Here is a 17011-nt window from a genome sequence, read left to right on the forward strand (position 1 = left end):
AATGATCCTTGATGCTAATCACTTATGCCCAGGCAGTAAAGTTTCTAATGATACATAGAGGATCAGGGTCACCACACCCCTCACTGGATAATTATTCAATTTTCATTGGCTTCTGTTTACCTAATCAGCAGTTGGATTTCACAGTTAATGTGACCAAGGATATCAATACACGGGCGGCATGATGCTCTGTAAATGTCTAAGTACAGAAAGTGTTACATGAAGGAGGAACAGGGAAAAGGGACTTGGAAAGAAAGAAGTATTAACTACACACCTACTTTCAACTGGGAAAGAGGAGCTCTTCCACAGAATTGCTCTAATGGAGGAAATTGTTTAGCGGTAAACTTGGGGAAATCATCGAACTCACCTTTGTTAGTGCAACAGGTCTGAAGAGACAAAGCACTCTCCAAGACACTAAGTCTCCCACGGAACGATCCAGACCGTACACTAACAGGCACTACTTCATTTAGTATTGGCTTTCCTCTAATCAAATCCCAACACCTGATGACCTTCCCTGCCTCTCAAGCATGGCTATTTGTAGCTTAGTGAAAGTTGTTTGGTTAGCACTTCAGATACGAAAACAAATGCATTCCCCTCATTCTATTGAGCTACTACTTTACAATTAGAAAAACACTTCCCCCCCCAACATAGTATTTTTATTGACTATTTGGGAATTTTACATCATGCATCCTGATCACATGCACTTTCCAGGCCTCCCAAATCTGATCTCCACCCTTATGACCATCCCCCCCAAAAAAAGAAGACAAAGAAAACAAACAAACAAATAAACAAGTCTAACTTGTGTTGCCTATGTACTCACTCACTGGAGCATGTCCAAACTCCTAGTAGCCAGCCCCTTAAAAAAAAAAAAAAAAAAAAAAAAAAAAAAAAAAAAAAAAAAAAAAAAAAAAACTTCCCCACCTGTACCCCTACCAGAAGCCCTTAACTGTGAAGAGCTACAGTTCAGCATCCTTACCACAATTTTTAAAGAGTTCTCTTTGGGGGTTTCCTGCCTAGGCTGTTACTTTTAGGGGATGACTTGGGAGGGGGTGAGAATCACGTGTATAAGAGCAGAGGCAGAACTTCTGCTCTGAAGGCATAGATGCTCACTGCGGTAGAAACAAGCATATGTTTCACATCATGTTTGAATTATTTTGAGACAAGGTCTCACTCTTCTAGTCAGTTCTGAAGTCTATGACACTCCTGCATAAGTCTTAAAGACCTGTGACAGCAGGAACATGCTGCCATGCCTAGAATCTATTCTCCTACCTGCTAATTGCCTGGAAATGGTATTACTCTATAATGATATTATATATAAATACCTAAATTATAAATAAAACAGTACTGTAATATAAGTGGCTAGGCTATTTGTACCAGAGAGATTTTTCCAATTTATACTAGAAGTTATGACTGCAGAAAGCAAGTAATTACTGTTCTATGCTGTGTTTATTATTACAGAATCACAATAAACTGTTTCCAAAATATACCTAGCATGGTAAGAGATGCATTTTTTAATATTAAATCAGGATATAGTTTTCAACACACTCTTAACAAGCATAAAGGTATAAATAGTCCTTTAGCATTTTGGAAGTGTTATATATTGTACCTCCTGTGAGTCTCAAGCTCCTTTCTAAACAGAAACAAGGAGGAGTGTATGGGGAGGGGCAGAGGGGAGACAGGGGAAGGGAACAGGAGGAGGGGAGGAAGGAAAAACTGCAGTTGGGATGTAAAATAAATGAAAAATTTTAATTAATATAAAAAGAAAAGTGGATATAATGTTATCAAATTCATAAATGAGAAAGTTGTGGCATACTATGGTTCTCTGACAAGTTAAAATAAATAAACCTACAGTTAGAATTTAGATATGCTAGCATCTAACATAGAATTCTATTTTCTATGTGGAGACAAGAATAAGCAAAGGGGAATGACATTTTCCCCACTAGAAGATATTCCTTGTTAGAGTAGATGTCAATGGTGATACAGTGAGACTATTTTATGTGCTTGAAAGCACTACATGAGCATTTTGACCCACAATAGTCATTCAATGCACTCTATATTTGTAGTTCTATATTAAATAGGTTTTGGACATTTAGATTTTTTCTTCCCTCTGGGTAAAGATGATGCTTAACAATCCTTTAAATTTCCTGTTATAGATTCCTGCATGAAACAGAAAGCTAATCAAACTTACCAATTGGTTTCCTCCCTACAGAATTAGTCTATCAGAAAATATCTGGACACTCACAGTCTACAGTAACTACAAGGACCATTATCATACATCTTCAAGACAATACTTCCCCTGGAAGTGGACTAGGTCAAACCCTCAAACTTTTGTACATATGTGGATACAGCAAGACTCCGTGGAGAGTGGAATACAAATAATTTCAACTATATTATGATTCATATTCCTAATTTTGCTTTGATTTGCTTAAGTCTACTAACAGTAAAGTTTTTAAGTGTCCAAATGTGAATTTTTCAAAAGTTATTGGACTTGGACTGATTAGTTTTAAGATGAATTGAAACTAAAGCATCTGCCATATACAGCAATATAAATCGACAAACACACACAGATCTGCAGTTGAGCTACATGTTACATGTTTAAAGTATTTCTTCTCTGTTCATATCATTAAGATTTGATTCTATGAGTAAAATTTTATTGGGGCAATTTGAAATAATTTTTATTAAAATATGATTCAGCAATATAAAATTATTTAATCTGGAAGCTTACAGAAGGATAAATTTAAAATTTACCTGTAATACAGATATAGAAACAGTACAAATGAAATGAAATAAAAGATAGTCTTAGAATAGTAGCTATGATAAAGTCTAAATAGCAACTTAAATGACGTTTTATTTTCTTTATCTCAGTGTTTCAACTTTTAACCCATAGGGGAGAAATGAAATCTAAGGACTATTATTATCTTTCTTTTCAAGTTAATTAACTCATAACAACAATGCCCATGACACTAAATGATTCTCAGAAATGAAATGCTGTTTCTGAACAAACACACGCTGAGTTTTATGTAATGACAAGAACTATTTATTCCATGTATAAAAGTAAACTGCATTATCTCATTTCTTTAAATGAATGAGCAGTAATTAAATGCTGCATGATCTAAAATCTATTCCTACTTATGATATCTACATTTTAAATGGTTTGGGTAAAGTAGGACAGCTGAGGATATTAAAATCCTTATAACAGAGCAAATATTGTACAATAGGGTCTAAACTTAGGAAGCGATGGAAGCATGATTTCAAACATATTCGTATACTTATTCCACATGAGAAAAAAACCTGCTAGCAAATCAATAAAATGTAAGGCAAATGCATACATATCTAGGAATGAATGAACGTTACAGAAGAGATAGACAGTGACAAAAAAATAGGTCAAATACTTAGGGAAGAGGAGACAGTCAGCAAAGGATGCTTTAGTGCAACCCCTTAAAACTGCTGTAGACTGAAGCCAGACTCTCACACTTGCTAAGCATACACTGTGGCAACTTTGTTTTAATGAGATGTTAAAAAGAGCAGTTCTCTGTTACTTAGAGAAAATGTGGTCACATCAAATTCTTGTTCATAAAGCACTGCTATCTGCTTGGTCATTAGAATTTTTAAAATATTAGGAATGGGAAAAAAGATTTTTAATATCATTCCTTTACTGCTTTTAAGAATGATTTTTTTCTTAAATGAAAGCTTTCTATTAATAAATTATTAGTGAAATCACATCAGCTATGCTTATACTTTTTATATACAAATTGTAGGGTGTAATGGATATCACAAATGGAACAATAATTCTAGAATAGGCTGCTACTCTGACTAAAAATGCATTTGCTAGCAGACACAAATGAGACGGAATACTTAACACATCCAAAATCTATGACAATATATAAAAGACATTAAGAAAGTTAAGATTACAGAAAAACATACTCATTGGTGAAAATCATTATTTAAGACACTGATAATTTTTATGTGTATTACTTTTAGCATGTTAAAAACAATCACATCAAAAAGTATACAGATAAAAAATGCCATAGATGACATAAGAATATTATATATATATACATATATATATATACATATATATGTATATATATATATATAAATCTCTACACTTTTTACCACTATGATATGCATGATATGTACTTTTTGGAGAGGCATAGATGCTGCCATCATAAATTAAATTGTACAGCTTGGTTCCTTATAAGCCACAGAGTCATACTTTAAGAACTGTAATTAATTATCCTCAACTATATTTCTCTATACATTTATTTCTCACCTTCCACATGATCTAAATCAGGAGCTGGAGTTTCAGTGTGGCATTCAAATATATATGATAGCTAATTTAAAAAGACAATCTCAACTTGTAATACATGTAAAAATAACTATAACAAAATAGCCTATTTTGCTTTTACAATCTGAGTATCAATCAAACTCTTCTATAACATTAATGGAAAATTTATGGAATAAAGAGTTAAAGTTTTTAAGCAGGTTATAATTCCTATTTGGGGCTCAAAATGACCACTACTACTATCAGAAAATGCTTCAGTCAGAATATTTACTACTGGTACTTTTCTAGGGTCTCACTCACTTTGTGGGATATATATTAATTCCTGGAAGAATGAGCTACACACAGTATAATCGTGGACAGCTGCAATCATACTGACAAATGAACTAGGGACAGTACAGAAGTAGAGACTTGTTTTGTGGCTTCCATACTCAGAAGATGAGTGTAGGAAATAAAAGACGAACCCCAAAGTTTGTAACATTGTACCGTGAAAGAATATTTCAGCCAATTGTCTGGAAAAATTATGAATTAATGAACACTTTGCTACTGTGGTAAAAGTTAATAACTGAACTGTCACCTGTATTGGCTGGCAGGGGGATATCTTTTTCCTCAATGAAGTGACACTGGGTGTATCTATTAAACAAGCCAGGACAGGTCTCATGTTCAAGAGTAGTTGACCAACATATAATGGACACCACAGTTGTTTTTATTTTTTTTTATTTTTATTTTATTTTATTTTATTTTATTTATTTATTTATTTATTTATTTATTTTTGTGTGTGTGTGTGTGTGTGTGTGTGTGTGTGTGTGTGTGTGTGTGTGTCCATCCTTTTATTTGGTCACAGTTTACTATAAGTTTTGAGGGGAGTGGTGGTGGCGTTTTATTTTGTTTTCTTGGTTTGGGAGGGTTGTTGTTGTATTCAGATTTGTTTGTTTTTTGAGAGAATTTAAAGTTGGGTGAGCAGAGCAGAGGAGAGGACCTGAAAGACTTAGGGGAGGAGAAGAATAAGATCAAAATATATTTAAATTAAAAAATTGTTTTAGATAATAAAAAATGCCACCTCAGGGATGCTGTCTTTTCTCTGCTTGAGTTCTGCAATGATAGCAGGGGATGTATACAGAGACATTTACACAAGCACTGACTCAGATACATCAGGAGAATACTGTGGAATATCTGGGGCACTAAGTCAATACCCAGTTTGTTACCAGTGCTGTAAGAGTAGATCACAACAGTTTCTCCCATTTCTCTTAATTAACTAAATCCATATCTTCCTGTTTTGTTTTTCACAATTGAACAATCATTAAAGGTATTCCTGTTTGGGAGACTCATCCCTATGTGCTCAAAAGCTTATTTCCTGTCATAACCTTTTATGTTTCAATGCCTTGTATTTTTTAACCACATTGTCATGACACAAGAGTCAATCAACAGCTAAGATATTGTACGTAGGTGAAAATTTTAGATGTGTATAATTAGACAATATTAGAATAATATCATTGAAAGGACAACACTAGATACAAAAGAAATTTTATTTCTATGTAAAACACGAAGTGATCAGGTATATGCCATGATATTAAAAGGAGATGGTTCATAAGGAAAACACTTCTTATTTGATATTTATATTTGGGTGGAACTGGAAATAGAATGCATGGCCTTGCAAATGCTTGCTTTTAATGCTAAAGCTAACCCAAGCATTTTCTAACATATTTTCTTTACTCCATGTTTAAGAAGAAAGATATACAAACAACTAAAAGATAGATACTCCAGACAGGGTCTAAATTGGCACCCCTGCCATTTGCTCTGGAAAATCAGCTCTACAGACAGACCTGCTTGCTGTGGGATGTTCTGTATGGCAAATGTGTTGCTGATTAGTCAATAAATAAAACACTGATTGGCCATTGGCTAGGCAGGAAGTGTAGGCGGGACAAGGAGGAGAATAAAGCTGGGAAGTGGAAGGCTGAGTCAGAGAGACACTGCCAGCCACCATGATGAGAAACAGCATGTAAAGATGCTGGTAAGCCATGAGCCATGTGGCAAGGTATAGATTAATAGAAATGGATTAATGGCTATAAGAACAGTTAGCAAGAAGCCTGCCACAGCCATACAGTTTGTAACCAATATAAGTCTCTGTGTTTACTTGGTCGGGTCTGAGTGGCTGTGGGACTGGCGGGTGACAGAGATTTGTCCTGACTGTGGGCCAGGCAGGAAATCTCTAGCTACACCTGCTCTGTGCTTTTCAGAAACATTAGCAGAACCTGACATCTAAATATTAGGAACTCCCAGTTCCCCACACTTCCCCATGTTGTGATGCTCACAAAGATCTATAGATATTCCCACGTGTTCCTAGGGGGCACACCCTCCTCTAGTTTAGAACAATGGTCTATGACATGAATGCCTGGTGCATTTGCATGATCAGATGTGAGAAGGATGTCATTAAACTGAACATGGGGGTAGTAAAGAGATCTACAGAAAGGTGGAGCTTGTGAAAGGCCACATTTCTATACTAAAAATAGTATATATTTGTTTATTTAGGTGATTGATAATAAAAAATGTATTTGATAAAATAGTTTGAGATAGTATAAAGTATAAAAGACAGTACTATGAAATTAGAAACTATCATATTAAATTTTGGTGAAACTAAGAACTAACTCACTGATGAGCAAGTTTGAGGTTACAATCCAAATGAGAACATCCACAACATTTTAGAGCTCTTCTGCCACCACCCCTTATAATTTTAATTTTAAAATGATTAAACAATAGAACAATTTGTTTTCAAAACTAGCATTTACTAACTGTGGGATGTGAGAAAAATCACTTTCTCTAATTTTCACCTGTAAAATAAATTAATATGAAAATTGACAAGGAGTTCTAAAAAACTTTTTTTTAAAAGGCCCTAGTGCTGAACCTAGTGCTATTATGATGTTAAATGGACATAGGAATAAATGGCACTTGAGTTCTTATCTTTATGCCCACAGACTAGTGCATCTCTCAACGCTCGTCAGAGAAGCTTCTTTTTGCGGTAAAGCCAATCAACACAGAGATCTAACAACAGGTGGCTGTAACATAGAGACTAAGATCTGTGGAGGGTGCAACTCTACATGAGAGTGTCATGTCACATTCCCTCTTCTCCGGGATCAGGGATCAGTGGTAGACTGGAGCAGAAAGAAAATAAGCGGATGTCAGTAGCAAATGTTTTCTGGACGTGACAACATATTTGCACACATGGGCTCACAATGGCAGGGACAGAATAATTACACAAGATCAAACCAGACAAAATCCCAGTACAAGTGAGGGAGGAGTTCATCAAGTCCTACCTCTGCCTAAGTAGCTATTGGCAAGTCATGACTGCTGGCAGAGGAGAGCTGGTTTTCTTCAGGGATGCAGGCCCTGAGAGGCCACCTATGATTTAATAAATGGTCCTATATCTACGTACATACAGACTAAATGGACTTAGTGAGTATTAACAGAGAGAGAGACAGAGACAGAGACAGAGTCAGACAGATGGAGAGCATATAAAGCTAGGAGGGAAAAGCACTGTCTTACTTTTCAATTTCTGTGAAGAGACACCATGATCAAGGCAGCTATAAAAGAAAGCACATAACTGGGGGCTTGCTTACAGTTGCAAAGGGCTAGTCCATCATCATTATGGCAGGGAGTATGGTGTCAGACAGGCAGGCATGTTGTTGGAGAAGTAAGTATCTTTGAGCTACATTCTGCATATACATTCTACATATGCAGCAGGCAGAGAGAGACTTGGCCTGACATGGGCTTTCGAAACCTCAAAACCTACTCTCAGTGACACACCTCCTCCAAGGCTACTCAACATAATCCTTTCCAAACAGTTCATCAACTGGGACCAAGCATTCAAAAGAAAAAAAAAATTCTCACTCAAACTACCATAAGTGGTAAATGAGAAAGGAGAGACATTGAAGGAGGTGAAATGATAGATGGACTTGAGCCAAACATACCCATACTTCAATGATAAATAAAATAGAAGTTTAAATGACCTATGGTATCTCTAGTGCCTGGTTAATTGTATACGAATAGTAAGTAATAATGGTTATTATTGACATTACTTATCAAAGTAACATACAACTTTATATTAATGCCCAGCTCTGAAGATTGCTTTACGGATAAGCCCAGATGAAATGTTGTTCTAAATTGTCAGTGGATGACAACACAATCAGAGAGAAGTTTCAAGATCAAGCTTTTGACTTCTCATATGTGTTGAGAGACCATGTTCTATGGTTTGCTAAGCTAACTGACTTCTTATTGAACATTGCAGTGTTTTTCCAGTCCTTCCAGTTAAATGTTGTGTCCTTGCATTTGTGCCTATTTTATTTCTAAACATCATCAAAAGAACAGTGAGATTTATACTACACACTCAATCTCAGAGGCTAGATGTTTGTGGTTATCAAATGGCCAGAAATGAATGTCAACCTAATTAAAGAAGACACCATAAAATAAAACAAGAACATGCATATGCACAAACGACCCTTAGAAACACAATCCATTACTTAAGGAACATGAATGTGTACCATCAGATGAGCCAGCTACTGCCACAGTGACACACACTAAACTTCTTCACAATACTCTGCAATCAGCTTCTGTATTTTTCTATTCCCGTTTCCCCATTTTCAGACACCACTTGTGTCTTAATAACTCCTCTTCAGCTACTTGAACTTTTAACCACCCCTGCAATGTGAAGGACGCGTGCCTACCTCTGCAGTGTTTAATTGTGTCAATGCTTAAGAATCTCTTCACCACAAGATAAGCAGAACCGGGTTCGGCTAATGAACTCCACTGAAGCACCTGCTCCAACACATTCTCTGTGTAGTGAAGAGGACGCTCTGCAAACACAAACCGAAGTTAAACTGAACCAAATTGAGAAATGTAGTTAATGATTACAGGTTTTAAAACATCCTGTGGAAAGATATGTATGTGATGGCATGAACATTTTTTATTAAACAGCAATAGTACTAGGATTCCAAACAAGAGACCCAAATACACAAGACAGGTGACACACTCAGTCAAAATTGTTATATAAAGTAATCTATCCAACTATTGTTTCAAAATTTAGATGTGCTCCCTTTAAGATAAAATCTCATTTACAACAATGGCCATGTGTCTTAATCTGTTTTTAATGTAGATAACATTCCTATTAGCATATCCAATTAAATAACTTTAAGAGGACTAGCAGATTAATCTTCTCCAATACTAACAGGCACAAATTACTCCTTTGTTTATCTCAATAAGATTACAATCTTATAATTTCCAATCAATAATAGTGAATAATTTATAGGTAGTATTCTCATAGCAAATCAATATCAAATCAGAAAATATGGTTGCAGAGAATCTTTGAAAATAAGAATAGTACATTTCTTATTCTACTGTAGAATATGAAATATATGAACCTTGTAGCAATATTATAAATTAATCTATATTAGAAGTCTATAAGTGAGGAATTATATGATGTCTGAAGCAAATCTCTTTGATGACTCTTAATCCATATATATTTTGCTTTAGAAAACTGAATTATATATTCTTAGCATGGCATTTCACACAAAAAATTTCAACAATAATTGAAATTTCATAAGGAAGTTCTATTTGTGGATTAAAATATGTCAATTGGTTAATAAAGATGTGTGCACAAAAGCATATTCTGGGGATATGTAAACCTTTTCATAGTGGACTAGTGGCAAATAAAGAAGCAGATGGAAAAGAAGGTCTGATATGAAGATGCCACAGCTCTTTCCCAACTCTGCAGCTGTGTATTCAGTCAGTTATTTCAGTCCCCAAATGTACAGACCATAACACCCTGGAATATGTTTGTAGTTAAAGTACTAATGCTAACAACCAATGAAGAAGAGAATGCCAAGGGTACCTGCCTATCTGTTACTCCTCCTACTGAAACTGATGATAGAATCATGAGCACACTGTGCAATAAAGACATCAACCCCTCTTCTGCTATGACTACATTATTTAAGAAGAGAGAAGTCATCAGTAAACCAAGGTCCCCAAAAGAGCAATTAATATTTTGGCTTCCTATCCATACATGAAAATGCTTCCTTCCTTCTGTGCCCATTAAAGCATGCCTACTTATTATCATAATGGCTATTAACTATGTAACACAAAGATATACATGCACACAGCACAATGCTGACTACATAATAGATTCTCAATAACTATCCCAGGACTGAAGTCCATTGTGAGTTTATTGCATAACCTATAAATTAACAGAAAATATTTATCAGATAAACAAAACATTTGTCTTTGTAAAACCAGACAAAGGACAGAAAAGTGAATATTGCAATAGATTAATTTTACTTTTTACAAATCTTTTCTGAAAAATTGGACAAAGGTCTAAATAGCTCATAATTTGTCTATGTCATAATTCAATTACTAATTAAAGAGATGGACTCACAAATAAATACTCATATAATTGAAAATAGATACATCCAAATATACATCCAAATATAAAACTAATCATAGTAAGTACTCAGTTTACACAACTGTTGATTCAACCACATGCAGGCTGATAGTTCTGATCCCATTAGAAGTTGTCAATTTCCAGAATAACCACTGTGCACCTAGTGTATGTATCGTGTACAATATATCAGTTATTGCCTACATCCTCCCAAATGCACTCTTCAAGTATATATAGAAGGAGAAAATTGGGAGGAAAGAGCTAAGAGCTGGAGAAGGAGGAGGACTCCAGGGGCCAGCCACCCAGCTACACAACCAGCTAGCCATGAAGTAAGAGTAAGATTTATAGAAGTAAGAGAACAGGAAAAGCCCAGAGGCAAAAGGTAGATGGAATAAGATAAGGAAAGCTGTCTGGACACTAAGCCAAGCTAAAGCCAGGCATTCATAAGTAATAATAAGCCTCCATGTGTGCTTATTTGGGAGCTGGGTGGAGGGTCCCCCAAAAAAGACCAAAGACCAACCAACAACATCAGTATCCATTATTAATCTTCTTACTTTATATGTAAAATGACATTTCACAGAACTTACTCCTTTTGCCTAGTCATCTAAGGAGTTAAGGCGAGAACCAGAGATTTAAATCCTAAACCTAACTGTACTTTCAAGTTCTGATATTTTAAGTTCAGTCTTTAGGTTGATTTCCATCAATTATGTAAATCTCCCAAGATGGTTTCTCATATGTAATTTTTGGGTGGTAAGAGGGAATAAAGATGTTTTTGAGCCCAAAATAATGCAATATATAAAAAAAAGTTTGCCTTTCTTCCTTTCACTGGTAAAGAAATAGCAGCAATAGTTTCAACATTACATCCAAGGAAAATGACGATTAAGCAGTAGGCATGACAAGGCAGGTATGACACAGTTACTAGACTAGGGGATGAGCCATGGAATAGAATTGGTAATGAGATTTCCAATTTTCAGAAGACTTATACCAAAGATGGTTACTAGTACACTCAATTATAAGTAGATTCCATATTGATGGAGCTGTGTTCTCACTATACTGAAATGTGTTACAGCAGACACATAGGCTTGTTAATAGATAGATAATTAATTCTTGTCACAAAATTTAAGTGTATTTTTTCTGATCAGGATCACTGTATGAAATAATTGAGGAGGAGGATAACCTTGCAAATTCAATTTTCTAGATAAAAAACAGAGTTGTAAATGAAGAGATAAATATTACAGATCATCAAACACTACAATTGCAAAATTTAAGAAAGGGATGAAAAGCATCAAAAATGGATTGAGGTATCAAACACTGTTAAAATATAAATGTTACAAATATATGTTTGTTGATGGTGATACTTGCAGCCTTACGTCATGGCAGATTACACAGGATAGGGCATGTATCATGTGGAAGCAGGTCATTATCTAGAAATAGCACTTCCTACTGTCTACTTCCTGTATATTGACAAAAATTCAGTGTAAAAAGAGAACAGATAAGGAAGAAAGTAAAAATTAAAATGTCATCAACTTTTTAAAATCGTGCAGAGAATGAACCTCATTTACTTAGTTCAATAGGAAAGCTAGTGAATTTTCATTGGAAATAACAGCTGCTATCATTAAATATCTGCCATTGGTAGCACAGGTTTTCACAAATGATGATGGCATTTCCACTCTAATTCCTTGGGCCAAACTTAGGAAGGCAAAAGCCTCTCTTCATCCCAACCTGTATTTTATTAGCATTTTACATATAGATGAGGCGAAGAGCTTGAAATCATATTAATACAACCACATAGATCTTCCATACCATAGTATTTATAAGGGAAAAGGAAATATTTTGCTATCATATTGCTGCACAGGAAGTACTTGCTTCATAAAACCAAAATCCTCAGTGAAGTCTACATAAATGAGCTCCTCAAGCAGATAATTCTTTGAGAATTACAGAACATACAGAGAGGGTAAGATCAGTTTGTGGTTAAGTACTAAGACCACAGCATTGTTTAAAACAGAGCAGTTGCTCATGGAGATAAAACAAAAACAAACAAACAAACAAAAACCTCTCTGGTACAATTTAGGTTCTGAATGATCTCCAAAGGTCATATGTTGAAGATTTCGTCAGGGCCTATGGTGCTCTGAGGGTATAGTGGAACCTGTGTCCAGTGTTCTGTAAGGGAAGGATGCTAGCTAATTGGGGCATGTTTTTGAAGGAGAGATTGAGACCTAGACTTTATCTCTTTGCTTCCTCATTATCAAGTGACAAGCAGCTTTTTTGAGTGGTGAGACTAAAGAACTCTCTTCTCCATATATATGGTTTATCACAGACATGTGTTACAATGCCAGAAAGCTGATGAATGGAAATTCAACAGGGGAAAAAAATGGGTCATAGGCATGATCACAGCTCACACATGAGTCAGAAGCCTGTGGAATTGATTTGTGGGGGGAATTTGGAAATGTCTGGAGAAGGATAATAGACCTAGCATGGAATAAACAGAAATTAACAGGCATTTTTGGTCTCTATCACACAAGACCAGAATATATATTAAAATGTCAATAATATAGATTAAGGTTGTAAGTTCAGGATAGAAATGAGGACTCCATTGATAACAGTAACAGGGAGTATTAATATTTCATCTTGGCAAAGAACTTATGCATACTTTATCCATGTCTGGAAATGTGGTGGAAGGTCAAAATGATGGAGTAATGAAAAGATGATTTTAACAATGGAACAATACAACCCTGTTTGTGACTTATCCAGTTAATCTTGGCAATAGTGTCAATAGACATCTTTTATCTAAAAACATAATGAGAGTGGGAATCAAAGTGATTTCTTTAAGAAAGAAAAAAAGAATCTAGATGTAGTAGAATATTATTTTAAGGTGTGCTATTTTTTAACTCTGTGAAGCTGTGTTACTGTACCTATGTAAAACAACAAATACAATTTGTAACAACTGACAGAAGAGAAAAAGTATAAATTTGATGGAACAATTGAAGAACCAAGAAGAACATGGAAGCGGCACCTAAAATAGACTGGATATCACCACAGGAAAAAGAAAAGGTCATTAGCAATCGATGGCACAGAATGTCAGCTAGAGTGAAGCTGAAAGCAGGTCTGCTGAGTCTCATAGTTGGGGGTCACAGGAGTCACTTGCCAGAGCAGTTCTGTCCAGTGGGGATAGAGTCTAAGGAAGGGAGATACTGAGAACTGACACCCAAACACTAGGGAATACGGTATCTTGACATGACATATTGACAATATCACATTGTAAGTCCCATTAATTTTTAAGGAATTATGTTTGAAAAAAATCAGATGAATAAAAATATCAAGATGGAGTGATGAAGGAGTGCATACTAATCCCCTTCCATTTTAATGCTGACTTCAATATTCCAAACAATGCACCCTGGGGTAGTTCAACATTGAATTTTAATTTTTATCTTGAGCTTGTGGGTGGCAATGTTTTCCTTTTGGCAGTTTGACAGCTATACTTGAAAGGGTCCCAAGACCTTAGTAGGTATCAGCCAGACAGATGGTCAAGGTACAATGAAATTCTGCATCTTATTTTGTCTCCTAGAGGTCTTTAAAACCAAATGGTGTCATTAGAATGTTAAGCTTATTCAGCACTTTGCAACCAGGGAGTCAAGGTGTTTGAAATGGTCTCTTTACTCTTCAGCTTATTTGGGAGGAAAGATGACAAAGTGATACATTGATGACAGAAGAGACTGAAACAGCCAAAAGAGAGGTTTCTGCTAGAGCTAAAAGTTTTGATTTGGAGTGAGCAATAATCTTTTAAATATGTATCCTTTGTTCTTACTAAATATAGACCATACAGAGATAAGGTGCTGGGGAGGTGACATTTACGATATTGTTATTAATCAAACTGCTTGTCCTTATGAACAAAACCATTATTTGATAAGACAGCAACAAAGATACCTAAGGCTTTATACTGATTTATATAATTAATGGAAGAATTAATTATTCTGATGAGCAACATCATAGGATGTCAACCTCAAGTGGTGATAACATATGTCAGTGGGCACAGAGGTAGAAAGGAATTCACAATGAGATACGAATCTTTAGGAAAACAGCAAATGTTAGTAATGGCTTGTCTCGAAGTGTACTTCATTCTGTAAGGAATTGAAGAATCTCTAGTATGAAAGCCACTCACCTAGCTCTTCATTTTCAATGACTTCAAATGTAGCCCAAATATCACCTTTGGTAGGAACAATGTTTTTTATTGCTAATATATCATTAGTTAACTCTTCAGCTTCCATTACAGGAGATATCTGTAAGAGAAGGAAGATGTCTGACACAGAAGTAGTCTTGTGCTAATCAGGTTCCCCATCTGATGATTCTCCAAGAACATAGAAAAGAAAACAGTTATATTTTTTTCTCCACAAAACACACTGTAATGTCAAGTCAAAGACATATTGTAATATAGAAACATTGGGGAGAATTATTTGTTTTAGTAAGCAACTAGGCACTCAAACAAGATATACATCGTCAATCTCTCTCTCTCTCTCTCTCTCTCTCTCTCTCTCTCTCTCTCTCTCTCTCTCTCTCTCTCTCTCCACACACATTTACACATACACAAACACCTCATCAGATAAGTCTGATAATTCTCTCACAGGAAAACTTTTCATTTTTCTTTCCATAATCAAGAGTGGATAGTTACTTGTTTTATTCAGCCTGAACCCTAAATAATATGAAGATGATTAAACAGTATCTGCCATGCCAAGAAGCCCAGGGGTTTTAGTGTCTGTGGTGTTCACTGCAATGCCAAGTGACAGATGGTGGCATACCAACATACAGAGTACATTCAAGCTAGTATTTCAGGATCCAGTAGAATCTGTAGTACCAGCCTCGGGCACAGATCCACAAGCATCTCAAAGTTAGAGGCCACTCTATGAGCATATCACCTTTTCAGGGACTCTAGGATTTCTGGGATCTTGCCAATCTTGACTGTATATTATTAAAAAAACAACAGGGGTTTCTTTAGTTAGAATTTAGAGATAATGTTAAGCAGCAGACAAATTAATAATTAGAACATTGCAACTATAACTTAGTTTGGATGAATATCCTAACTTAAAATTTTCTTAGATTTGCTCATCTGTCCATATTTTGTATGTGTGTGTGTGTGTGCGCGCGCGCGCACGCCATTATAGGTAACTCACTTATTCTATCTTCATGAAATTCAGGGTTTAATTTATGAACTATATTAATTACACAATGAAGCATATTTCTTTTGTATTTGGAGGTTCACAAAGAATTGTCAACTTCCATTGGATCTCAACATCCAGTAAAAGTGGAGAACATGTAGCAATGGAAATAGCAGGTGGATAATTCCATGATGCTTCCAATCTGCCTTTGCTCTAAAATATTTTAAATGTGATTTCATTATGTTATGGGTTTGGATGCTTTTCCTCCATGTATGCATGCATACCACTGGGACATCTGATGCCCTCTGAGGTAAGAAGAGGGTTTTCAGATTCCCCAGAACTGGAGTTACAGATGGTGTGAGTCACCATGTGGGTTCTGGAAATCAAACTAGGGTCTTAAAGAAGACCAGTCACATCTCCTAACTGATGAGCCATTTCTTCAGCCTTGAAAAGATTTTCTTTTTTTTTTTTTTTTTTTTTTTTGTTTTTCGAGACAGGGTTTCTCTGTGTAGCTTTGCGCCTTTTCCTGGAACTCACTTGGTAGCCCAGGCTGGCCTCGAACTCACAGAGATCCGCCTGGCTCTGCCTCCCGAGTGCTGGGATTAAAGGCGTGCGCCACCACCGCCCGGCTGAAAAGATTTTCTTAAAGAAATATAGCCCTTTCTTCAAGGACTAAAAATGAGTGAGAAATGAAATGTGTGAAATAAGCAGCAGGAAGTGCCTTGAACTCCACACTTCAGGAAAGCATTTATTTATAAAATGCAAACAGTAGTGTAATGAACATCAGGGGTAGCTTATGCTGATCCAAGTCTGCACTGTGCCCTTAATGTCTTTCAATTCCCATTTTCCATTCCCCAAAACTTGGTATATCATCAGCCTCCAGGGCTTGAAGTCAAAATCAAGGGTATAAATACAGCAATGTGGTTTTTCACTCAGAGTTATATGCAAATGGTACTGATTATTTGATTATTGTTGTGTAGTTAGTTACTTCTGTTCTGCTTTTTGAGATTGTTTGGAATTACATAGTTTTTTATTATAAGACAGTGAGGAAATATGGGAGAACTTTGCATAACTGTAATAATGAATACAACTTCATTAGAAAAACAAAATTAAAACATGCTTTTAAAAAGTATATATGTATATATATTCTTATAATAT

At 35.6% G+C, this 17011-nt stretch overlaps 1 protein-coding gene across 3 annotated transcripts in view; it reads right to left on the bottom strand.

Moving 5' to 3' along the window:
- Arap2 (ArfGAP with RhoGAP domain, ankyrin repeat and PH domain 2) overlaps positions 1–17011 on the bottom strand; it is a 177939-nt gene that overhangs the window by 23110 nt on the left and 137818 nt on the right. For all 3 annotated transcript variants that reach the window (XM_052734962.1, XM_052734963.1, XM_052734960.1), the window contains 2 exons: positions 14863–14980; positions 8998–9126 (listed from right to left, as the gene is read on the bottom strand). In XM_052734962.1, the coding sequence (XP_052590922.1) occupies positions 8998–9126; positions 14863–14980 (247 nt within the window). The remainder of the gene's footprint in view (positions 1–8997; positions 9127–14862; positions 14981–17011) is intronic.

Source organism: Peromyscus californicus, unplaced genomic scaffold (assembly GCF_007827085.1).
Source record: "Peromyscus californicus insignis strain IS unplaced genomic scaffold, ASM782708v3 Scaffold_13__1_contigs__length_99412109, whole genome shotgun sequence".
Lineage (NCBI taxonomy): Eukaryota > Metazoa > Chordata > Mammalia > Rodentia > Cricetidae > Peromyscus > Peromyscus californicus.